This window comes from Mixophyes fleayi, chromosome 3 (assembly GCF_038048845.1).
Source record: "Mixophyes fleayi isolate aMixFle1 chromosome 3, aMixFle1.hap1, whole genome shotgun sequence".
Classification (NCBI taxonomy): Eukaryota; Metazoa; Chordata; class Amphibia; order Anura; family Limnodynastidae; genus Mixophyes; species Mixophyes fleayi.
This window is the reverse complement of record NC_134404.1, coordinates 261191326-261217975: the sequence shown is the minus strand read 5'-3', so window position 1 is coordinate 261217975 and position 26650 is coordinate 261191326. Positions and strand designations below refer to the sequence as shown.

At 38.7% G+C, this 26650-nt stretch overlaps 1 protein-coding gene across 2 annotated transcripts in view; it reads right to left on the bottom strand.

Annotated features, from left to right (window-relative positions):
- The window catches only part of THBS2 (thrombospondin 2), a 74161-nt gene extending 49062 nt beyond the window's left edge, over positions 1-25099 (bottom strand). The window contains exons 1-4 of one of the 2 annotated variants that reach the window (XM_075203520.1): positions 24840-25099; positions 9281-9352; positions 7256-7809; positions 5554-5638 (exon numbers count right to left, since the gene is read on the bottom strand). In XM_075203520.1, coding sequence (XP_075059621.1) covers positions 5554-5638; positions 7256-7809; positions 9281-9347 — 706 coding nt within the window. In that variant the 5' untranslated portion in view covers positions 9348-9352; positions 24840-25099. The remainder of the gene's footprint in view (positions 1-5553; positions 5639-7255; positions 7810-9280; positions 9353-24839) is intronic. The other variant, XM_075203519.1, reaches the window with a different exon arrangement.
- Positions 25100-26650: the final 1551 nt, after the last annotated feature.

Sequence of the window (26650 nt, the reverse complement as noted above, 5' to 3'; positions counted from 1 at the left end):
TCTACATCAATGTTTCTCAACTCCAGTCTTCAGGACCCACTAACAGTGCAAGATTCCCAGGTGACCAGTGAAATAATTATACTACTATGCTACACTGTGCCAGTCAATAATGAATACACCTGTGCTCCAGCAAGGAGATATGGAAAACATGTACTGCTAGTTGGCCCTGAGGACTGGATTTGAGAAACACTGGTCTACATGGATGCCTGGATGAAATTGTTTCTGTTCGCAGTACCCAGTTTGTGGCTAAATTCTGGAGGGTATTTTGTCATCATTGTGGTATCAAGTTAAAATTCACCTCCGCCTATCATCCTCAGACCAACAGCCTCACTGAACGGACTAATCAGGAACTAGAGAAGTATCTAAGATGTTATATTTCACCTTCTCATGACAACTGGGTTGACTTATTACCCTGGGCCGAATTCGCCCATAATAATATTTCTCATGAGGCTACTTCTGTTTCTCCCTTCTATACTCTTCAAGGATTTCACCCGAAACTTCCTCTGTTTAGAGAGTTTTCTCCCTCTGGAGTTCCAGCAGTTAATTCTCTTTTTCAAGATTTCTCCTCCCGTTGGTCTCTCACCAAGCAAAATTTAACTCAAGCCTCTCTCTCCAGTAAAATATTCTTTAATAAGAGAAGAAGTCCTACTCGCTTACTCAGTTCTGGAGATAAAGTTTGGCTGTCTACATGGAATCTCTGGCTCCAGGTTCCTTCCAGAAAGTTTTCACCTTGATTATTGGTCCATTCAGAATCTTGGAAATTATAAATCCTGTAGCCTTCAGACTGGAACTTCCTCCCACTTTGAAGATTCCTAATGTCTTCCATGTTTCCCTGCTTAAACCGGTGGTCATTAATAAATTCTCTCTCTGCACCAGAGATCGCCCTGCTGTTTCCGTGCAAAATCAGGAATTTGAGGTTAATCAATTCTCATATCTCCAGAGGCTACAGCCCTGAGGAACTTCCTGGGTCCCAGCTTGAAAGCTCCATGCTCCTGATCTCCTCAAACGTTTCCACAGAATATTTCCTGATAAACCTTTTAAGGTGTACAGGGTCGACCCATAAAGTGGGGGGGTACTGTGAGGATTCTTACCTTCTCCTCGGTCCTGTTCTGACAGCACTTCCAGGTGCGTGGCAGGCCCAATCACATGATTCCTTGGAGTGGGGTGATCACATGATCCTGCGGCGGGGAGTTTGAAATCCCTTCCTGTATAAAAGAGAGGCTCTGACGCTAAACCTTTGTCAGAGCAACAGGTTACCTACCTTTTGACTCCTGTGTGTGCTGCTTGTTCCTGTTGGTCTATCCTGCTTGCCTGCTGTTTACTCTCCTTGGATCTTCCTTCTGCTGTTCAGATATCTGACCTTTGTAGCGAACCAGGCTTATCTTTTGTTCATTCTCTTGCTTCATCCCTGTGTAAAGTCGTCCATCTGACTAGTGTCCCAGACCTGGCTTTATTACTGACCATCCCTTTTGGATCTCCTCTCTGCAGAGTGTCAGCTTTACCGATCATCTCTCCGCTTCAGCATCTCCAAGGTACTGCCATTGTTATTTGCTTCGCTGCCATTTCTCCTACCTCTCTCACGTCTAGGGACCGAACCAAGGGCCGTAACCTGCAGTCTCCTAGTCTAGCCACTAAACCCATCCTGTCTTGCGGTGGTTCTTGGAGAAGACCAGGGGGCTGTTAGACTCCGTGCCTTGCTAGGTCTGTGTCAATCTAGACTAAGTGAACTCTCCTGAGCATAACACTATCAAACTGACCCTATTCTGCCTGTGTGTGTTAGGGAATTTAGACTGTAAGCTCCAATGGGGTAAACACTGACGTGAGTGAGTTCTCTGTACAGCACGCCGGAATTAGTGGTGCTATATAAATAAATAAATGATGATGATCAGGGAGAAAAATTTATAAGTGGAAACACTAATATAAGATGATCTAGCAAAGAATCTCTTAAAGTCTCTACCAGCAATGTAACTTCTACTGGCTCCACCCCATCAGGGTGAAATGACCCAGACAAGATAGATAAAGGGTGACCTAAGATGGCTAGCTCACTTTTGTAGACTGTTGTCCCCACCTCTAAGTAGAAATTGGTGGTCCCAATGCAGCTACACCCCTTGAAACTATGAGCATCTATGACAGTTCCGCTCCTGGTTATTGGTTGGTGATACACAATTCAGTGAGTGGAATGTCACTTCTAAACCCAACCTACTAACAGTTTAGGGCCACTACCTTCATTCATTTAAACTTTTCAGCTTTTCTCTTAAAATACTACTCACTTTAAATTAATCATGCAACACATGTATAGAATTATTACTTTTACACTGTTTCGAGACACCCAGATCACATGATGTGGTTGACACGTGACATCTGCTAGTCACGGTAATCTACACACTGTTGCTGTGAGTGCGGCTGGATATCTACTCTGGATATCTATTCTATAGAGTGAGGAAACCTTTCTATATATACTCTTTAACTCAGGAAGCTTACTGGAACTCTGCTGGAAACACTTTAAAGACTGCCTTTGTCGCAAGAGGTAAATAATATCAGCGTTTTCATTCTGAAAGATTGATGCGTTTACAATTTTATTGATTCCTATATATGTTTTTCATCACTGGCTTAATTCATAGCCTTTTTGGATTTTCCATATATACCAAGTGAACATTCAATCAGTGACACTTGCTATTTGTCTCTATTTTTCTATGTTTTTTGTTTTTTATTCACTATAGAGTTTATTTGCTTACTGGCCAGAAGCTCATTTTTTGTTGATTAAATACATGCTTACCTTGCAAGTCATATCTTTGCATTTGGTACATATTTGTTTGTATATACTCATTGCATAATATTGTTTTTCTAGCACATGGGAGGTTATTGTTTTGTACACTCTATTTATAAGATTGGTTTCATATACCTTTCTCCTGATTGGCAGCTCATACTCTTTTCATTTAAGGGAGTGCATAGAAGGAATATATTGTTTGTTATAGAATTATTATTTTAATATTAAATTGAGTGAAATGCACCTTTAAATTTGCCTGCAGCTAGAAAGTGACAATTGTGTCCCATTAAAAGGATAGGACAAGATCTGAGGGTAAATGCATCAAGCATGTGGAAAAAAATAAAATAAATCATGTTTTTTTGGAAGGAAAGGGCTGTACTTCCCCCAGCAAAGCAGGGAACTACCCCTAAATGTGTCCTCTCCACCACTTCATCTCCATAATCTCACTCGGAAATGGGATTCAAAGTTTTGCATCCCTACCTCATCACCTGGAAAACGCATGTACTGCTCCATTAAAACTAGTGCATTTCTACAAACGTAGACTTTTGCATTAAGCTTTTTAACTTTCGTACTAACGAGTCGGTTAGTAAAATTTTAATTTTTGCATAAATATAGCTAATGCATAGATATTATTTTTCCCCACCACATAATTGTGACAATATTGTATATCCATAAAATAGATTGCAACATTTAATACACACATTAATGTTCTGTGGATACACAGTAGAATGGAAAAGGGAATTACACACATCTAGAAGGGGGTTCCTGGTCAATAAATTGTAAAATTTAAGCCGCTGCTTTGTTTAGCACTGATACTCTTGTGAGCTATTTAACACTATCATATATCATGGGTACATTAGAAAAAACTCTAGACTAATTTCCACAGAAGGTTGTCATTTTTTCCTATAAAAGTAACACCCAAAACAGCATCTAAACTGCATGTCTGTGTTTTTGGTTATGTTCCATATACTGTGCTAGTGAAATACAACAGTTCTGTTGTTTTAATAGTAATTACCTGCCTTCAAAGGATGGATGGAATTACAGCCTATATTAATCTTTTACTTGTGGAGACAGGACCATTAGTATCTCTTCGCCTCTAATCTGTCACTTACCAAATGAGTTTGAAAATGATTGTGGCCATTTATAATCAAAACCTTCACATTGTGTTGATCTCTGACAATGAAAGCAGCAAGGAGAAGTTGCTCCTTGACCTACAGACAAGGCCCTATGATATCTCTCTGTCCCTTCAGGGAATGTTGTTAAGGTCTGTAAATTAGCATTAAATACACACCTACCCCTGCTGAGTACTGGAATGCAATGTATTTGGATATGTGAACATAATAAAAGTTTTATAGTACTGAGTAAAGTTTTTTCTTGTAAATCGTTTTTTTCATATACAGTAAACCAGTGGACCTCCTAGCAAACAATCAGTGTAAATGGTGTAAATATTTGGCATATATGTAGGTTTCAAAATTTGTTATCCTGCATATTTCTGGTAACTAGCTCACGTCACATGCATGTCGAGTTTTGTGTAACTTTATCCTCAAAAGGAAAACATCTGACCACGGTTGAAAGCTTGGAAAAAAGAACAGATATGTTATTTTCCAGAGTATTCAACCCTTTCCTATCTCTTAGCTTTCTCAAACAAATAACAATGTCAGAGACTATTTAGCAATTTATCATCTCTTCAGCAATGTAATTAATGGACTGCTTAAGAGGTGATGAATATGAAAACATTTTGAAATTTTTTCATGAAGATGCCTTGGAATGGAAACATCAACTTACCTAAACTCCACACACTGCTATTTAGCATTACCAAACCCAGGCAGAAATATTTAAATTGTTCCTCACCTTTACCCAAGCACTGATGAGTTCAGGTCTTGCTGCAGAAGAAACCTGAAACTGCTTGAGGGCTGGGAATTTGAAGTCTCAGATTGATGGCAGCACGAGATTATATAGTGACAGCATATGCAGGGCCGGATTAAGGGAATGGAGGCCCCTGGGCTTAGGGGGCCTCCATCCCCCCATGCAAGCCTCCCCCGTGATCTGAGCTGCCCCCCCCCCGTGAGCCGAGCCGCCCCCAAGGCACTTACCTCCTTCTCCTGGCATTGCAGTCCTTCTCCGGCGCGCTGTACGCTCTTTACTGAGGAGATCTCGTGAGAGTGAGACTCACGAGATCTCCTCAATAAGGAGGCTACAGCGCGTCGGGGAAGGACTGCAGTGAAAGTGCTCAGCATCATTGATCGTGCCGGGGGCACCCCCGCCCCCAACCGATCAATACTGCTGCTGAGCACTTAAAAGGGCCCCCTGGATGCCCGAGGCCCCTGGGCTGTAGCCCAGTTAGCCCTATGGTTAATCCGGCCCTAAACATATGTTGCTGTCACGCCAACATGTTCCACCACACCCCTTAAAATTTTCCAGGCACTGACCCAGGATGCAATATTTATTAACAGAGTATTGTATTAGCATCTCTCTTCATGAAATAAAATATTAACATTCATTAAATGAAGACATTAATGAGAAATTTTGTATTCAGAGTTTATATTTAATATTGAATTATAATGTAAATGCTATAGAAATAAAAACTGTAGTTTCAATGAAACATCTAATGACACAATCCAATGGAAAATGAATTGCATAATAGTGTATTCTGTCAATTTCATGGTGAACAATGTTACAAGGTTACCGCAAAGGTTACAGATCAGTCAAAAGTAAGGAACAGGAGACAGGTAAATTACTATAATTGGATAACGGAAGACACTTGGCATGCACATAAATAGTTGTACCTCTGTGGTTTAGCTGACAACCTTTCTTCCTCAAAACATCTTCAACTGAAGTGTCAAATATTAAGCGAACATTTTGAAGCAGTCCCTACAGAAGCAATTAAAAACAGATTAACTCTGAGAATTTACAGTAAATATTGGCTTCATCTATCAAACCAACTGAAACAAAACACTTGATATAGCACAGCTACTACTATATACAACATTGGTTACAAACGATGCTACTCCATAAGTGCGAATGTGTAGTTACCCAATACATGAACCATTTGCTTTCATTGACTAATTTGTCCTAGATCAGTCAAAGCTAAAGGATGGCTGGTTATTATGGGTTATTATGGCACATTTGTGCTTGGTTGTAACCCCCTTTGTTTAAATTTGTGTATGTATTTCTGTGTTTATATATTATGTATTTCAGCAAAAATCAAGCAACGCTGAATAATGAGACCTAGTGAGATTATCAGCAGGGCAGGTGCCGCGGTGTAGTCCAACTGAATGGACTGTAGTTTTTCTCTCTTCTTTCTGATAGTAAGTAAAAAAGGCTCATCTTGTTTGTGTGCTCCAGTTTCATAAAGAGAGATAGAGAGAGAGAGAGAGAGAGGTGGGGGGGGGGTGTAGGAGAGTGAGGGAAGGAAGAACAGAAATTACACCATCTCCCCATACCCAGAAGCCTAAAAAAACAGCAAACCAATGTAGCCAACCAACTTTAAATGGCAAAAAAGAAAAAGTGTGAGTGGGAGGACCAATTACCATCCTCAATCAAGAGATTACAGTTTGGGATTGATCTTCACACTCACAAATCCCTGTTTTTTGTCAGTGGCTAGAAGAGGAACAGAAGAGACCTAGATAATATGACTGTACAAAGTAACCCCCTAACCTCTGGCTAGAGAGAGGGGTACCTTAGCAAAATCTTTTACTTGGTAGTAGTACAGCTTTAAACTTGCATAAAAAGGTTCTATGTTTATGATGTCTAATTTTTCACTTTCTTGTGCTGCCAGTCACATAAGCATAGTGGAATTCTTAACTATTTCTATAACTATAACTATGCTTTAGCATACCTCCCAACTGTCTGCTTTTGGCACGACAGTCCCGATTCACAGGCCTCAGAGGGGTTACGAGGTTTCATAAATGTATTAATTTTTATTTTATCAGACTTGCTGTGTTTATTTCGATAGTTGTGGTTTAGTTTAACAGATGATCAATGATGAGAGGTGTCTTTTTTCGTCACTTGCATAAAATATGTTGCATTGTGCATGCACACAGCTTGCACCATATTTTGATTTCTCAGCACTAACTTTCCAATCCACTTCTTGAATCAAGGAACAACTTATCTGGAAATAGATATACTATACCTACCAGTGATCCCGATTTTGGAGGGGCATGCAGAATTGCAGACTACAAGTGAGGTGGGACTTAACAGGAACGTGGGTGTAGTTTTGACTTAAGTTGGCATTGTGTGGGCAGAGTTTGGTTGGAACAGAGGCTGGGCTTATTATATCCCGCATTCGGGACTCTAAATGTTGGGAGGTATGATATACACCCTTATCTTTACTAGAATAGAGATCTCTCTCCAAATTAAATTACATTCTTACAGTATTCTGCATTAATTATGCCAATGACTGTTTTCTTTTATGAATGTATTAGTTAAATAAAACAAACAGGAACATAATTAAAATACTACTTCAATGAGAATAATGTTTTTTCTTACCCTAAAGTGGTTTTCATGTATTGAGCCCTTAGCCAAATACATCTTGTTATCAGCTTTCAGATGCTCATAGAAGGTTTCCTCCAGGCGAAAGCTGTCCATAAGGTCACAACCAACATAAAGGTTGAAGTTTTCACCCGTCAGCTGAACTGTAATATTTTTCCAGTGAGAGTCTGCCAGTTCAACGTCCTCCAAGGATATCACATTCTGAAAGCCATCTACCCAGTAAATTAGGTCCAGAGTATTGGCTCGTCCATTTGAAACAAGCTCAAACAATCTATTGGAAATGCCAGGACCATCTATGGCAATAATTGTTCCGCGGTTGTGTTTGTCTTGTTTCATGGTGGCAGTGAGGATGAAACCTTCATTTAGCTGCATCAGATCAATAATTTGCCTCATCTTTTCAGCTTGTACAGGTGGTATGTGAGTAAAACGTAGGAATCGAAATGCTGGAGAACCAGGGTCATGTCCACGAAACATTTTGACTCCAATAGTCTTCTTATTTATGTTACTGATTTTAAACAGATCAAAAGTGGTCTCATCTTCCTTCTCTTCATCTATAGTTACAAATAATTTACATATGTCATAATCATATATATACAGAGAGAGAGAGAGAGAAGTTAAAACAGAGCTGACACCCCGCTCAGGACTGCAAGCAGGAAACTTATAAGTCAGACAGGTGTAATGTTTAGAGATGCTTATGGTCTCTTTCTTAAGGCATATATATATATATATATATATATATATATATATATTTATTTATACTACTAAATGGGGCTAATGTATTAAAGCGGCACTAGCACAAAGGTAAAAGATTTTGCTAAGGTGCCTCTCCCCCTAGCTGGAGCCCTGGGTAGAATGGTTGTCTGCAGCAGCCCCCAGACCCCTGGCTAGTGGGGAGGGCATCTTTGTAAACAATATTTTACCTAGGTGGTAGTGCAGCCTTAAAACACTGTATTACAAAACCAGCAAACCAATGTAGACAACCAACTTTAAATGGCAAAAGAGAGAAAGTGTGAGTGAGAGGAACAATTACAACCCACAATCAAGAAGTTGCGGCTTAGGATTGATCTTCATGCTCACACCTCCCTGGTTTTTGGCAGCGGCTAGGAGAGGAACAGAAGAGCCCTAGATAGTATGACTGCACAGAGTAACCCCCTGAGCTCTGGCTAAGGAGAGGGGGTACCTTAGTAAAAATCTTTTACTTGGTGGAAGTAGAGCTTTAAACTTACAAAAAAGGGTTCCATGTTTATGATGTGTAATTTCCCTTTTTTGTGATGCCAGTCATATAAGATTAGTATAATTCTTTAATATTTCTATCTTTCACTGTGTGCTTTAGCATACCTCCCAACTGTCTGATTTTGGCACGACAGTCCCGATTCATAGGCCACAGAGGGGACAAGGTTTTCATCTGGTTTAAGGCAGGGGCGGATCTAGAAAATTTTCTTACCTGGGGCGATTTAGGGGGGGCGATTTAGGCCCTGCCCCCTTTTTGACTTCAAGGCTGCCGACGGCTGCACAATATGTGCAGGTCCGCTCGGCAGTGACAATGTGCTGCCCGGCTGCTCTGATTGTGTTTTAAACACAATCAGAGCAGCCGGGCAGCACACTGTCACTGCCGAGCGGACCTGCACATATTGTGCAGCCGCCGGCAGCAAGCCCCTGCTAGGGGGGGCAATCGCCCCGATCGCCCCCCCTGGATCCGCCACTGGTTTAAGGTGGGGATTATTATGTCCTGATTTTGCAAGTCAAAATGTTAGGAGGTATGTTTTAGTATAAAAGTGAATAATGGCAACAGAAATCTATTGAATGTTAAACCTACAACACCCTTGTCCCCAAGTCTTTTGTACATGGGTGCTTTTGTTTTTTATTTCACTTCTGTAGTGTAAGAAATCAGGATTGTCGTGTCTATGGTGCTAAAATGTTTGTAGCATTTTCTTTATATTGTGAGTAAATTTACAATGCTTCTATTTGGATAAATTGTGAATCAATGAAAACATTTGTACACCATTAAAATAAAATGCTTACCTTGAGCATGCAGGGAAGCACAGAAAGAAAGAAATATAGGCAACCACAGTAGTTGTCTCTGCAGCATAACTCCTACAGGAGGAAAAGAAAGAAAATACAGAATTAGACATTTTGAAACGCTGGTATATAAACCAGTGGGCTGGTATACAGTAGAATGCCATACCGCTACTTCTCCTGTCTTCATTGTAAAACTATTACATTCCATTCACTTACATGTTGCCACTTCTCAATTTCCACTTTGACCACTGATATAAATAGTACTCTTACAAGTAGTGAATTTTTAGATGGACATATGGACCCTGATTCATAAAGGAAAGTAAGGCTAAAAAAGAGTAAGTTTTCTCCTGGATAAACCATGTTACAATTCAAGGGGTGCAAATTTGTTTATTATTTTGCACATAAGTCTGTTTTAACAAATGCGGACAAATACACACAGTATCTGCACACAAATACTTGATAGCTTTATACACACACTGAAATTTAAAGTTGATCTAGGACATGCCAAACCCCAATTATAAATCTGCCATCACATTTTAAATGTACCCCCCCTCCAAAGCAGTATGGTTTTGACAAGGTGCAAAGTTACTCCTTTTTTTGCTTTGCTCTCCTTAATGAATCAGGCCCACGGAGTTCAGCATTCCATTAACGCTAATCATTACAGAAGATGCTGTTGACATCAGAGCTGTATCTATAATACAAGACCTAAAGGAGGTACTGGCTGTGGGGAGGACTGCAGCAGAGAAATATAGGACAACTTTTAATTAATAGATACATGAAGGTCATTCAGAGTAACCAAGACTTCTCCCTACAGTTTTGCTCAAACGGTAATTTATAGGAGTTTTATCCCCAACAGTAAAAGAAAAGGTCACACTCACAGCTAGAGAGATGTTGATATAGTAAAAAAAAAAAGCTTAAAGTAAAAGGTAACATGTCAGTTAAGTTTGCTGTGGCATCATTGGTCATGTCTCTGTGAGTGAATTTACTAATCTAACATATAGTTTCTGTTGCAAGACAGTATCTGTCCCATCTCTGTTTCCTTCTTCCAGGGATGCAAGACACACAAGCACTGCACTTTTCACAAATGTCATTTGTCAGTAAACAGAGTGGACAGGTAGCATTTTGTATAGATTTAGTTAAGTAAAAACACTTTTTGCACAGTAAACCTAATCTAGCTAAAACTCCTTTCCAATGAAGTTTATGAACCTTTTTTTATGTTTACCAGTAATTCTGAAAATAATAGAACATTTTTTGAGAAGCTAGATATGAGTGATTTTGTATGCTAAATATATAATTGGTAGGAACTACTGAAAATAATTTTTAAAAGGGGTCCTCTGACTTCTGTAGCTTCATTCTAAAGCACCTTGCTCACCTCTTTAACGCCATATCTCTCCACTGGTATATTCCCCTCGCCCTTCAAACATGCTCTCATCTCCCTTTTTCTTAAGAAACCTTTCTTCAACCCATCCTCTCTCTCCAACATTTGCCCCATATCTCTGCTGTCCTTTGCTTCTAAAATTCTCGAACAACATGTCTTCAATCTTCTGACCTACTTTCTCTCTTTCTATTCTCTTTTTGACCCTCTCCAAACAAACAACTTACTCTCAGCTAGGTCCAAAGGTCACTTCTCCCTTCTCTACTCCTAGACCTCTCTGCTGCTTTTGACACCGTCGATCATTCTCTTCTGCTCACCACCCTTCACTCCCTAGGTCTTTGCAAAACAGCTATTTCCTAGTTTGCTTCCTACCTCTCTGGCTGCTCTTTTAACATGTATGCATCTGACTTTTCCTCCCCCCCTTCCCTTTTCTATTGGAGTCCAAGGCTCTGTCCTTGGCTCTCTGCTCTTCTCTCTCTACACCACCTCTCTCTGTGAATTCATTTAATCATTGGGCTTTCAATACCACCTCTATGCTGATACCACCTCTATGCTGATGACACGGAAATCTATCTTTCCTCCTCTGACCTCTCTCCCGCCTTCTTAACCCAGGTATCTAGCTATCTCTCTGCTATAACTACCTGGATGTCACAGCTCAACGTCTCCAAATCTGAGCTCATCATCTTTCCTCCTGCCAATTTTGCTATCCCTCCCAATATCTCCCTCTTGGTTGACAACATCACTCTTTCTCCTGTTACCCAAGCCCGCTGTCTTGGAGTCACTCTTGACTCAGCCCTAACCTTTACCTCTCATATCCAGTCCCTCACCAAATCCTGCCACTTCCTCCTCCATAACATCACTAAAATCCATCCCTTCCTCTCTCAGGAAGCAACCAAAATCCTGGTCCATTCGCACATCATTTCTCGTCTTGACTATTGCAACCTCCATCTCTCTGGTCTCCTCTCCCACCGCACCTCTTCCGCTTCACCTCTGCGTAAATGCCTTCATTGACCCCCTTTTCATTTCAGAATTCAGTTACAGCTTCTTACCCTCACTTACAAAGCCCTTACCAACACTTCTCCCTCTTACACCTCTGACCTTGTCTCAAGGTACATACATACCCAGCCACTCCGCTCTGCCTTTGACCTCCACCTCTCATTACCTCCTCCCATGCTCACCTCCAAGACAACTGCCGTGCTGCACCTATTCTTTGGAGCTCCCTACCCTGTCTCACTCAACTCTACCCCAACATTCAGCCCTTCAAACGCTCACTCCAAAGTCACCTTTTCAAGCTGCTTATCCTACCACCTCCTAACCATTCTATCCATCACTTCCTCTTCCACATCTGCCCTCTCCATCTCTTCCCAGATGTCCTACTGTCTCTCACCACCCCTCCCTCTAGAATGTAAGTTCTTGCTGGTGGGGTCCTCTCTATCTATTGTCCCACGTCTGTCTACTGTCTGACTCCCTTGTTCGTCCTGTCATGTGTTTTGCTGCACTCTGTGTGAGTCCCCATAGCATTACTGACACTCATCTGTGCTACTTATGCGTATTACCTCATCTATTTGTTATTTGATTCTGTATCCAGCGCTATGGAATCTGTGGTGACTTAAACTCCTGGTCAGAGGTGGGGGGGGGGGGGATACGAGACACTGTATCAATACTGTTTCCCAGGATCTGTACTGGGCCTAGACCTTTTGCTTCATAGGAGTTCGACCAAATACATTACAAATCCCTTCAGTTTGGCCAAGGTTATCATTGCTACAACATTGAGGCTATTTGCCAACTGAGATTCCCTGGTCAATGAAACTGTGGGGCATAAATGGTTTACTTAACAGACCCGTAATACAATGTCTAAATACTTTAAAGTCTGGTCTAAATTGGCAAAATCAAAATATGCAGTACATTCGCTAGTGAACGATTTTGATCCAGACTGAGTGTGTCTCCTCTCCACCTAAGGTATGAATGGCCCTGGGGTGCACTCGGGACCATTTGAACTACATGTATATTAGCAACATGTAATCGGTCTGTGTCTGGGCAACAGGGGAAGGCTTTCTGCTGGGGGGATTCCTGTCCGGCTCTCGTCATAATGGCCGCACACCCATTTGGGCCTGGTGTAGCCGCTTATATCATATGATCGCTGGTGCTGGGCACTATAATGCGCCAAAAATGGGTCACTATGGTTGGGAACTGGTTGTATAAGATTATGTTGTTGAAATGCTGTATCACATTGAAGATATCATAATATACAATGTTTTGCTTTTAGGCTAAGTAGTATTGTTAGAACTAGAGTTAGTCAGTAGAGTGGGTAACATGTTTATTTTTCTGTACTGACAAAAACTTAATAAAAATTTTTGATTAAAAAAAAAAAGTAATTGCATTTTACCCGATACAGAGTGAAACGAATGACAGTTTTGTGTAGCGTATCTTTGTGTTTCGTCGCACTGTGCATGCTCTGAAATTGAATTTCAACTATTCAGACCTACAACATTTTGGCACTTACTTTATTACTCTTTACACCTGATAAGGCTTGATGAGGGAGGGAAGTGTTTTGCTAATGTCGTCAATGTATAAGCAATAGCATACAGTTTCAGATTGGGACATAGTTGGGGTTTTATTTGTGTGTAGTCAGGTTCAGGTGTAAATAGCTGATGCTGACTATGATGAACATAATTAGAAGTTTGCAAATGATTTGCAGGCTCTTATTGAGACTTTAGTAGTCGCCTGGCCATAGATTAAGATTTGCCAAGAGTGTTGTAGCAAAGCTAAAGAAAATTATTTTATTCTTTGGACGTTATTCCTGCTGTATTAGCTAGGTTATTCAAGCTTAAAAGATGCCTCATAGCAATTGCGTTCGTAACATATAAAATAAAAGGTTTTAGTACGTTTGCAAGTTGGACCTAAGTGTCCGGGGATGTTTCTGTTCTCAAGGGGACTCATCCCCTACTTATTGAGACCTGGATGCATCTTCAACCCAGAATACTTACATATACACTTTCAAGCAATCACGAGTTACGATTGTGTCCCACAGGCCCATTGTTTCCAAATCGACACAGGTGTTTGCTACATACATAACCCTGATTGTCAATATATATAACACTAGTGGACTTTGAATATTGTACATAAAAGAGTGTTGACGTTTATATCTATTTGCATTAATAGTGACCTTATTAGCTTAATATCCAGTTTGCTGTTTGGGAAATAATGTATTGCATTGTTTTCCCGATCATAACAAATGTATTGGCAAGACTGAAAATCATCCAAGTTACTTCACTATGCAAAACTCTTATGAAGCCAGAAGGGTATATATATTGTTTTTCACTAGCATTGTCTTTCTACAAGTAATAACACAGGACCACACAAGCAATTTCTAGCAGCTCAAATAAATGGCAAGTATTTATAATTGTGCCAAGCTCAATTATATTTTAATGAATTCATGATAGGAATGTACTGTAACATCATAAATAGTACATGACTTACTAGAACATTAAATTACTTAAATACGTTCTTGGTTAACACATATTTGCCACTCAGTAATACATGATGTTCCCAAGAAATTTTCATGTTTTTATTTGGTTGGATATTATATATTATATTTATAAGTCCAGTAGTATAGTCTTTCTTTCCCATAACATTCGTTTGACTTTTCTTATGATCAATTACTGTATTACTTCACTAAGCAACATCTATTTGAAAGTAATCTATAAATATGGGGCTAGATATTTACAGATCTATGACCATCATCATCATTATCATCATCAACATTTATTTATATAGTGCCAGAAAATTCCGTAGCACTTTACAATTGAGAACAAACAGTAATAAAACTATACTGGGTAACACAGACAGACAGAGAGGTAAGAGGACCCTGATCGCAAGCTTAGAATCTATGGCACAATGGGAGTTTGATACATAAGGGTAAGTGCTACATATTGCAAATTGGTCCAGCTAGATTGCAAAGGTAAAAAAGACACAGATCTTGTGCAGATCGAGAGGCAATCAATGTAGAAACTGATAGAGTGGCTCAGCAGAGGAACAGCTATTTCAAAGGAGAATAGGAGTAATCCCTGTGTGCTGGAATAGTGATGGAAAGATACTAGAGAGAGAGAGAGAGAGAGATTACAGATTTTAGTTAGAGGTGGAATGAGCATCGGAGACAGAGATCTACCAATTTGTGATGGTATAGGATCAAGAGGACAGAGTAGAGTAGGAAGTTTAGAAGAGTCTAGATACTTCCTCTTCATTTGTGGGACCAAATAAAGAGAGGGTGTAAGAGGGTGCTGACTATCTCAGAGGGTTCAACTGTAGTCTAAAGTCAGGTAGATAGAGGCTTGGCGAGTACTAGGTCATAAGCAATAAACACTTATATAATTGGTTGAAAATTTCTCGCACCACTTCTTATGTATGTTACAAGTTGGGAGCTTCAACCATCCAAGTATCCTGGATAGGGGGCAGTATTTGTTCCCTTTAATCACTGGTGAGCTATTGCATATCAAGAAAGAAGATATTGGGCAACACTAGATCAAGAAAGGCTCAAGAGCTATAATCAAAATATGCTATTGATTACATCTGATGAAAACTGAGGATCAAGATTCCATTTAGCTACACTTTAAATGTCAGCAAGTAATTTGGTAAGTTTGGTATTTTACGAGGGGTATCTTTGTATGTGTTTTTTTTAATTGATATCTTATTTTTTAAAATGTTAATCTATCCCTTGACTATACGAGGGATGGGGTCTAATCCTATCCTACAGCTGGGTGATATCAAAAAGTTCCCATTCCCCATCTCCAGTATGGTCTCCAGCTATCCTGCCCCCACCAGGCTCAAAGGGGGACATGTAGAATGTCACTAGAATAGACACTAGGCTCTGGTGGGGTAGATGAGGAGTCATAATACACTGTACTAGGAAAGTCAGGAATATCCTGTTTAATCCTGTCCCCCCCCCCCTTTGCATCAGGTAAGGCCGGATAGGGCTGTTTTATTACACCATCCTCCAATACACCAAGGCGATAGCTAAGTATATCTCCTGGAACCCACTGCACTCGGGTTACGAGGGATTATAGCAGTATCAGACTATATATATATTACACACAAGTTAACCCGTGCATGATACTCATGCATTCTAGTCAAATCAAGCTACTTAAGGTGTTAAAAAGGTTCTTATCATGCATTTGGGCCTAGCCCAGGCCTCCTCAGGGGAAGAGCGTTACTTCCCGACGCAAGCGCCCTTTTTTAACGTGGTTTTGTCCACATGTCACCACTTCATCATTTTTCTCCATCACCTCATCCTTCATCTTCATCGCCACATCCTTCATCAAGCTACTTAAGGTGTTAAAAACTCCCCACTGTCACCCCCGGCAACCACCAACCACTCCTAACTGTCACTTCTCCTTCAAGAAATATATAGGTCAGTGTATAACTCTGCCCAGCAGGTGGCGCTGCAGCTTGGGTTTTTTTTTTCACACACGCCACTAGGCATTTATATAGTAGATTGTTGTCTGGGGAGCTTCAACATTGTACATACATCACTGTTTAATAACAGGCTTGCTCTCTCTGCGAGATCTATTTATTAAAGGGCAAAAAGCCCTATCTCCGGCAATAGGACTGCATTCTATACATCAAGAGGTCACTGGCGGTGACAGCAGTGCTATCGCTAGTGGTAACTACTAGTGACAGCTTCCACTTAACGTGCATTGAGGTGTTATATGTATGTCTCAGGATGACGATTACAGAAGAAAAACATTGAAATAATGCGCTATTATCTGAATAAAGCTTTGTTTTAATGTTGAAACGTGCTGAAATATTTTTTTCTTTCATCATTTTAATATTTTTAAAATATGTTTTCGTCAATGGAATGGAGCTGAAAACCCAAGTAATGTCCGGTAAATCCTCTGAGATTGGCCCAGCAAAGTGGTAAATTATCTCTTACCACCCTGGGACAGAATCACTGAAAGATTGCGATCAGTAAATAGACCTGTGTGTTCTTTGCTGCTAATTGTTGAACACTGCTAAAATAAAATGTGCTGCCCACTGCTGCTCTTTGACATTTATCACAGTGATCTAACAGATGTTTTTAGCAAACTACCAGTGACCAGTGGTGAAATGTGATGGCAGGTTAAATCCTGCAATTTAGAAATAGGATACCCTAAATTGAATAGAAAACATAACTGTCCATTCTAATTCCTTCAAGGCTTCTCTCTAGATAAAAGTGTCCTGTAAATGGATGGGATAGGAATACATTAAATTCATATTTTTATCTTTGGCTAAATAACAAGTCCTGCTACAAAATATTATGTTGAAACCCAAACCAAATTTGAATATTAATTTGAAACTTAAAATTAGGATGGAAGGGTCTAAATAACAGCTCCATGAAGAGATCAATCTTTGTTCTATGCAGCAAAATTATATTGCAAAATGGTTTGTCCAGGAGCAAATTTACTCCTTTTTTTTAATTTGCACTCCCTTTATGTGTATCCCTGATAAATACCAAGTACATTCTAAAACAAACCTATTTTCATGTAAATAGATGCTTAATTGTGATATCTTTTCTCTGTGAGCTAGATTTATATGGTCCCTGCCCCAGAGCATACTCGGTAGTTGTAAATTGCCAATTGCCTAGACATATTGGTGACACCAGGAAGACAGAGTGCAATAAGCTGTCAGGCAATATCAGACTTTCTTCATTGTAAATAAAATTAGAAATGGAATCAACTAGAAAAAGAGACTTTTCTCCTCCACTGACTTCTGTAAATGTGTCCCTTTGTGTAGAACAAATTTTCTTCCCTTCTTTTACCATGTATAATGCAAAATGCTATATTAAACTAAAATGAACTTGCCAGTTTAAGGAGACATTTTATCAGGCAATATTTTGATCAGTTTAATTTGAACTATTATGCAGATTCCTATGCTATTAACAAGACTGAACTAGAATAAGAATCTCACTGGTTTCATTTGGTAATGCTGGATGCCTCAGGTTCTAAATTAATTTGTCAGTTAAAATATTAATGTTTTCTTTGAGATATTTATTACCTTTTGGACACAAATATGACACATACACATAATTTGCTGATTGCTCTTGTCCTCCTGTCCTGTTCGAAATGTTAAGCTGGCTGGGTTTCATATGTAAAAAATAAAAAAAATAATGTATGTGTGTGTGTATATATATATATATATATATATATATATATAGGCCCAGCAGGGATGTGTATCTGTATGTGAAGGAGGATCCAAAGAAGTGGTGGATGTGAAAGTAACATGCATATATTTGCCTTATAGATGTGCCAGAATGATACTGTTCTGTCTGCGTTGAACATGTACAACTTCCATGACCTTTAGTAAAGTCATGTGTTAGTTTCGGCAAGGGCCACCGCTCACTCAGTCGTAACAACTGCTATCTTGTATCCCATTAGGACTAGCTCCCAGACAGTTGCCAACCTGCTTAGCTTTATGTTTTTATCATACATTAGCAGGCTCATTTAACACCATGGGAGTGCAAATCTCATTGGTTCCCTCAGCTTTCATTAATCACTCTCTCCCTACCATTTGTGCTGATGATAGGTTAGCATGAGTGTACTACTAACTGCTAACTACTATGTTCCTCTGCTTTACAATTCTATTTGGACCATTGCCAGACCCTGACCATTGCCTGACTGACCTTGGTCTTATTTTACTTGTTAGAAGAGTAGTGTCCTTTGCCAAATAACCCAGTGTTACTATCTCATCACTGTTACTGTACTGTGTCTGCTGGTCTCCTCCTGTGTCCTGCCCATTAAATCAAATACCCTGAAGTTAATAAGCCCCTACTAATATGGGTTAGTTCCTGGGGCAACCAAGTATAGTATAACATATAGCATTCTACAAGAAATAGGGCTGCTATAGGTGAGGCCCCTGTGAAGTGGTTCTATGGCTCTTATTAGCTGATGGGTATTTCCATAACATTATCACCAGCCAAAATATATTGTGGACCCGACCACCATGGAGAGTACAGTGCAGGTTCTGATGTCTCACTAGCACACCCTCTCTCAGTTGGTATAAGAATTATTTATGGGATTGCCCACTCAAGAGGAGGTTTCTTAAGCCGACACTCAAACACAAAAGAAACCCAAAATGAAGTTGTCTGATATGTCAATCAAAAACTTTTTGTGCAACTAGAGGGAGATTTACAAGTTATATTAAGACCATCCTCTTCTGGCTCAGAACTATCTTATTTGTGAACTCCTTTTTTGATGCATTAGGCCTTCTGTATGACAACCCAAGGCTTAATGTCTGTGGAGAACTACTGTACTGAAGTCTGAAGGTCATCCTCCAACTTGAAGTGTAATGATCTGGATCTTAAGAGTCACTTTCGTACTGTCCTATCAGAACAAGATGAGCATGCTCTTATACAGTTCACTGGCAGTCTAATGTAATTGTCTATCAGGATAAAGAGACAGTTTGCAAGGAACACTGCCAGGAGAAGGAATTTGCAACAGGGGGCTCTTATATTCCGATTATAAACAAACAACAGCGCTTAGTTAATTAAAAAGACAGAGAGTAAATATAGTGACTTATAAAATTATCTTTCTTATGGCAGACATCATTTGTACGACTTGGAATGGTTAAAAATAAAACATTGAAATTTATTGCTAGAATAGTGATAACATATATAGCTCAAAGTAAAAATAATTAATGTAATCCTAAATATAACTAGACCAGTCTCATATGTGCATTAGTAGTTCAAATATTTGCAGTACATTGAAACTATAAAACCTTGAATCCACAGTAAGCTCGTTGAGCAATGTTCTTCTCCCGATTCAGTTTTACAATCACCTATAGGCCAGGCCCAAACTATGTTCAGGTGTGCTGGCTAATTTACCACTATAGGAGTGCTTACGTATTTGCAACCATATAGCATTCTACAAGAAAGGGGGCTGCTATAGGTGAAGACCTCGTGAAGAGGATCTAGGGCTCTTCTTATTTGACGGGTATTCCCATACCATCCTGTACTAACATTCACTAACTGTGACTTTTTTTTATCAGTCCTCTACATTAAAAGATTATTATGTTAGTATGGTAACTAAATAAGCTGCTCACTGCAGAGCCATCACAAAGCAAATCACATTTGAAAATTACACAGAGTGCATACCCCTTGAAAATCTCAGACTACATATCCCTCCAGTCCACTCAACAATGCTCTCTTGTTCTTATGGGCTGACCTCCAGTAATTAGGCCTACCAGAAACCATTCCCACATAGACAGTTATGCAAATACAAGGATATCTCAAACTATACTAATTTTGGTAGGCATATTTGAGTTTAGCATGAATGAATGACTTGAGTGCACCTAATGCACTTGATGTACATCAATCACGCATCTTTTACAATGAATATGCACAAAATATTTCATTTAATTTCTGCAATTTACTGTTTAAATTAATAAACCTAACATATGGGGTTCATAGTACAGCAACTATTTTTATGGCAAATCATGTCAAAAAGTAATGATGCCAGATTCAAGTGATTTATCAGTGTACCAAATAATACTAAAATGCTAGCGGACCTTGCCATAAACCAGTGGCACTTGTACAATAATCCTTTTAAATGTACTTTTACACAATAAACTGTTAATAAACAATAAACATTGTTAAATAAATCCATTTGCTTTAACTGAAAGTTCAGTATGGGTAATTTAATTCCGTTACAGAAAATGTAAGGCAAAATCATGTTAGGAAATCTAACCATCTAACCATCATGTTTTCTGTGCAAGCACTAAAGTCAAGACAAAGTGATGTACACAAAAAAATGACAAGCTTCTTCACTATCATATGTGAGCAGTAAATCTAAACCTATTAACCCTAAAGATCCAGGATTAATTTTTCAAGGATGAAGCAGAAATACAGAATTTTGAAGTAACAATATCTCCAGATGATGTCTAAGTTCTTAGTTTTTCAACTGGAACTGCTGAATGGCAAGCCATGCATTCATGGACATGCTTCAAAAAAGTGCTTCTGCTTTTCAGATTTCAGGAAATGTATTAAGGGCTGGAACACACTGACAGTTTTGTATATGGATTAAACTTTATTGAAGTACATCGACATAGTTACTACTGTTTTTTACTAAATTGACTGCTTGGACCAAAAAAGGCTGGCAGTCCTGTCCAACATCTGATCGGGACCAGAAAGATAAGATGTCCATAGGGACAAGTATAAAGTCCAGTGCATGTCAGGTCATTAGCTGATTATAGTAACTTGGAAATAGCACAGTTCACTTACCCACCTCGGGACATGAATGAGCTGAACCATACAATGTTTTTGCCTATACCATTAAACTTGTGCTTGGGTAGCTTTAGTTTGAGCTACAGTAAACTGGAGCTACAGCAAGATTTCTGATTCAACTGCCCCTACGGTGGGGGGCATCTGCCCCCTGGGCCAGTCCCAGAGTGGGCTACCTTGGGCTGGGTCACTAGACCACCTGCATTTTTTCCCTATGTTCCTAATAGGCTGCTGAGTCGAGCCTTGCCACTCACGCTAAAATTTGCCAGCCCTCCCCTGGCTCCTTAGCCTTCAAAGTATTAGAGTAGGTCATGTGGTCTATCTCTCCATTGCGTGTATTGTCTTTCCATTCTGTGTTGGTCTTCTCTGCCTTACCAAGCCCATACTGTAATGAGCTCCCAGCAATATCCCGGCATATATATGGCCTGCTAAAACTCAGGAGTTCGCAAGAATATTTGGTGCCATGTTCCTTTGTACAGCCCTGATTTTTATCTTTGGGGCCAAAGTTTTTGCATCTTTGTTTCACTTTTAGTTTCAGTAAATTGTTTTGTGCCTTTCGTCTTTGTTTTAGTATGTGTCTAGTATAACTTATTGTCCTTGTTCAGTTGTTTAGCCTCTGTCTACCATGTTTTGATTTTATCACTACCTTCCCTTGTTTATCTGCCCTGCATATGTCAAACAATCATTTTCCCTACTGTAGTTCAGACATTATTTGTGCTATTTTAAGTCCTGGGGGCATTCGAGTATGTGAGCACAGTCCAGAGGGAAAAGGTGCTATAAGAGCACGCTGAGACTGGAACTCTGCTCTCCAGTAACAGTTTGGGTGGCAGGTCTTTCCCCATCCTCATGCTATTCCTGACTCTGTATGATGTCTATGTTGTGTATGTATCCTTTTTAAGCTTTTATTTGACTCCTGCTACAGATACCTGCCTGGCTGACTACCCATTTCAATTTGACACTTGGATGTATAACTGCCCCTCCAGACTATTGACCCTGGCCTTTCTAAATATTCTCTTGTTGTAATCAATTCCCTGTATAACTCTTGCTATGTCCTTAATTGATAAGCCATTTTAACATAGTACCCCAACCAACTTGTCCTGTGCATTTATGTGAGTTCCTGCCCTGGGTTTCCTTTCTCCCTCCATTACTGATCAGCGATTTCCTGCTGAGTATTACAATTATACTTTAATTTTATTTAATTACTGTGATCCAATCCCAAAGGTGCAAGTGTTTCCTCCTGGTAGGTTAGCGAATAATCATTATAATAAACTGCTAGCATATAAAATACCAGTATGATACTGGCACCACCCAGAGGTTGTTTCGCTACTGTGCTCAAAACTATGAGCATCATACTAATCAGTCTTAGCTATTATGTGTTAAAAATGAGTCCCACACTTCAAAGAGTAAAAGACTGACAGGCGGCACTTTGATGATAAACTGAAATTTACAACCTTCCCATTGAAATGTAATGATTTGACCCACCTTTTTTTTTGCTGCACAAATTATCGTAACAATAACAAAACTACATAATTGCTGTTCATAGCTAAATATGTTTAATTAATTCATAAAAAAATGGACATTCCTAAGACATTGATAGACAACTCATGTTTATCTTTTGATCATTTTATGAAATAAATTATATGGTATACTTAAGTGCAGAAATGTCATAAAGTTGAATTAAAATGAAGACATTATAAGATCAATGGGTATTTAATCAAAGAGACAACATAATTTAGTTTGATGCTGAGTTTGAGTCTTGTACTTTTGAATTCCTTTAGATAATGACAAATAAATTAAAGAGCGTTTTCCTGTAATATGAGCACACATATTTTTCAGCCAAACTGATTACAGCTTGATACAAACAGTTTGGCACATGTGCATAGAGTACACATGTTAAATTATAACAAAGGAAACCACTTAACACAGCACATGAGCCAAATCAGCGCCAACGTCAGATCTAAATAAAATTCTCTGAATTTGAAGAGGCAGCTGAGGTCATCCATTGATGTGTTTTAGCCAAACGTTTATATTTACGTGTATGTGAGTTAACTCACACCATTAAGAGAGGAATCATGAGACCATTTACATTTTAAATCATTATATGTTTCTCTAATTTTTGTTACTTTAATCCTAAGAGGTTAAAGTGAGTATTTAAGGCACTGGGTCCCAAGAAGCCCATGGGGATATGGAGAGATTGGCAACATGGTGTAAAGTAAGGCTTTTTCTCCACTACGGTGGTCACCCAACATTTAAATATTCTTATGGAATAATGGAACTATGCATTATAGACCGCATACAAAGTTTTGATAAATATCACAAAATTCTAAAGACTTTTTGTAACCACAGAGTATGGAAACTAATGGTACACTAGAAATACATGCTATAAAATCAACTTGATGGAGATACCACTATTTAAATAAAATAAAAAGTGTTTGAATCACTACTGGCTGCCTGCCATCATTGTATTAATCCTGCTCATGTACCTTCCAGTAAAGCATTCCATTCATTGCTAATTATTCACCTAACTGTACTCATTAGTCACAGTAGCTTTCTATATTAAGCAGAAACTGTTTAAAAAACATGAAAAGGCAGGCTTAGCAAAATCGGGCACAATAGTGCAAATTTTAGCATGTTTTACAGATTTATTAAAACAACCACATGTAAGAGGAAGCACACTAACACAGCTAGTTAATATTTTGTTATCATGTCAATTTTGTATTCAAATTTGTGTTCAAGAAAATGTAATATTGCTTTAAAAAAAATGGTGAGTACAAAGAATAGCAGTGAAGCAGAAAAGACAAAATAAAAGAAATATAGCAGATTCTAATATAAGATCTTATAGAGAATTCATTCCTCTTCTATTGTTAGTCTTTAAAATAAAATGAAGCTATGTGATGACAGCAGTGCAATCAACTGGCACTTAAAGTGTTAAAGAACATAGCTACTCACCACAATAAGCTGTTGAGGAAAGCAGCAGGGTCATAAGGCATCAATGGCAGATTTTAATATTGCAATAGTCAGCAATGCAAAGTGCTCATACATCTCTGCAAATGTACAAGTAATACTTTCCATACATAAAACACACTACTATTTATTTCCATAATCCGTAGGGATTGCCCTTAAATGTTTAATGTTAACTGAATTTCTCTTTTGCATATATAAAAGAAAAATGCATCAATTTTGCTAAGTATATTAGTATTACTTTTTTCATAAGTGGTGTCAACAACACAATAGCTCCTTTTGTGATTAGCATTTCAGTTGGAACAATAACATAGCTTTGTGATTAGATTAGTTTCCCCCTGAATCCCTTTAGGGCCAGTTATGAACTTAACAGACCAGTAGCAAAGTAACTGTCCGGCCAATTCATCACCAGTGTGTAACAGGTCACACATCCTGTACTATCCATTTCAGCAGACACAAATGCTTAACAAATTAATCATTTTCTAATAATTGGAGATGTCACGTTTTATAAATTTATTGTTGTGTAGTATTATTGCCAGTTGGTCTACTACTGTGATACTCTCTTACTACTGAAGAGTAAATGCACCAAGCTCTACAATGTATCAAATTGTCTTAAAATCTGTTCAATACATATATTTAGTTTGTTGCATAAATGATCTCCATAAAATAGCCATCCATTAGTTAAATAAATCTGTCTTGTTTTAAGGTTATCTTTTATAATTGCCTATGCTACATTTGTCAACTAAGGGGTTAAAAGAAAATAATTTTAATCAAAATGTTGCATAAAAGTGAATAAATGACATGCTTATTAGTTACCCCCCCCCCTCAAAAAAAATAAAATAAATCAGTAAATATCTAAACAAAACTGCCCTTCACACATATTAAATATTACTGACATTATTAGATATGAAAAAATAGATGAAATGAATATATCTTATGATAAAAAGTAAAATATATAAACAAAGCAAAAACCTTACCTGCTATTGAAAAGTGCTTTAAAATCTTGTTGTTTGTGGCCAATCCAAATATCCGTAGGTGAATAGAAATAAAGCGACCATAAAATGCCTTAAAGTTCAAATCTAAAGTTTCCTAAAAGAGCTAGCTTAGCTTTACTTGTGGGGAGCTTTGTCTAGAGTGGTTAGAGAGAAACGTTCAGTCATTTATATACTCAGTTCTCCGCTGCAAGCTGTCAATCAGCCCCATAAGGAAGCACTTTCAAGAAGTTTGAAAAAAAATCAGTTCTATGTGGAATGACATAATCCTCTTCAGACCTGACAATATTCTCTAGCAGTGTTGAGGTGATGCTAAAGCCTGCCTCCTTCTGTGCGTGAGGAGGACATTCCTAGCCTGTTAAGGAGGGGTTACAAGGAGATGGTGTGGGACAGACACATTTTCGTCTTTTGTGTTAGGAGCTATAAATAAAAGTAACGGGTTAGCGTGTTGGTCATTTCTTTTTGTTGAAGTAACTTTTGAGCACTGCAGCCACTTCTTAATCTGAAGGTCATTTTAGAGAATCGTTGTAGATTCTTCCCACAGAATGTGAAGGCTGACGCCACTGTTTTCTGACCGTGGACGTGGTAGACAAATAAAATAGTGTTGCTGCCAAACAGACTCTTCCATGTCCATCTTATCTACGGCTTAAAACACATAACTGTGTGATCCCTTTAATACGTTAGTCTTTTTTTTTTTTTCATTTACGTATTTAAAAAAAACAAAATAGGCACGTTTTGATTTAGATGACATGGATATTACAAAAAAAATAAATTAATAAGAATACAAGATGATTTCCACTCTCTTTTCTATTTAGTTTTGGCAATGTATGCTCCCTGTGAAAGATACATCAAACATTATATAGGCTTTAGCATAAATCGTCTAAATTAAAGGGGAAACCTCATTCATTCAAAAGTCACTACATGTATTGTAATCTATGTCTACTACTGCATTTTGACACCGTCCAGATAGGTGGGGATGTTTTTTTGGGGGGTCTATGGTAGATCAAGGCTGATCTTCCTCTCTCACTGCTCCACATCTGCTGCACCACTTTTCAAATCCCTACACTGGCTCCTTGTGTCTTCCAGAATCAAATTCAAATTATCCTTACTACAAAGCCCTCAACAACACTACCCCTGCATGCATCTCAAATTTCATATCAAAATACTCTCCCTTCCACCCTCTTAGATCTACCTCTGACCTGCGCCTTGTTTCATCTCAGGTAACCACCTCTCACTCCCGCTTACAAGACTTCTCCCGTGCTGCTCCCCACTTATGGAATTCCCTACCGCGGTCAATCAGACTTTCCCACAGTCTTCAAATCTTTAGAAGCTCCTTGAAAACCCATCTCTTTTTTAGAGGTGACCTTATCCTTGATAACACTATTCACACTAATGTACCCTCACAACTATCCCAATCTCCACTGTAAAAAACATTTACTCCTCTTATTTCAGTTGTGCCCTCTTCCATTGAGAATGTAAGCTCTCTGATGAGCAGGGTCCTTCGTGCCCTTTGTTTTTATGTCTGCATTTATTTTGTCTACTTTGTATGTCCCTGTTTTATGTATGTGCTGTTTTCCCTACTGTACGGTGCTGCAGAGCACTGTGGTCCCTTACAAATCTATGAATATAATAATAATATGGTAATATTTATCTTACCTCATTAGTGAACAAAACAGATCCCAAATAGAAAAAATAAGTTTTTTTGCTAATTAATTTTAACTTTGCATCTTGAATAATAGTATATATGCATATGTTTTATTGAGTGTTTCTTATTTTGGGATGTATATGAAACTACA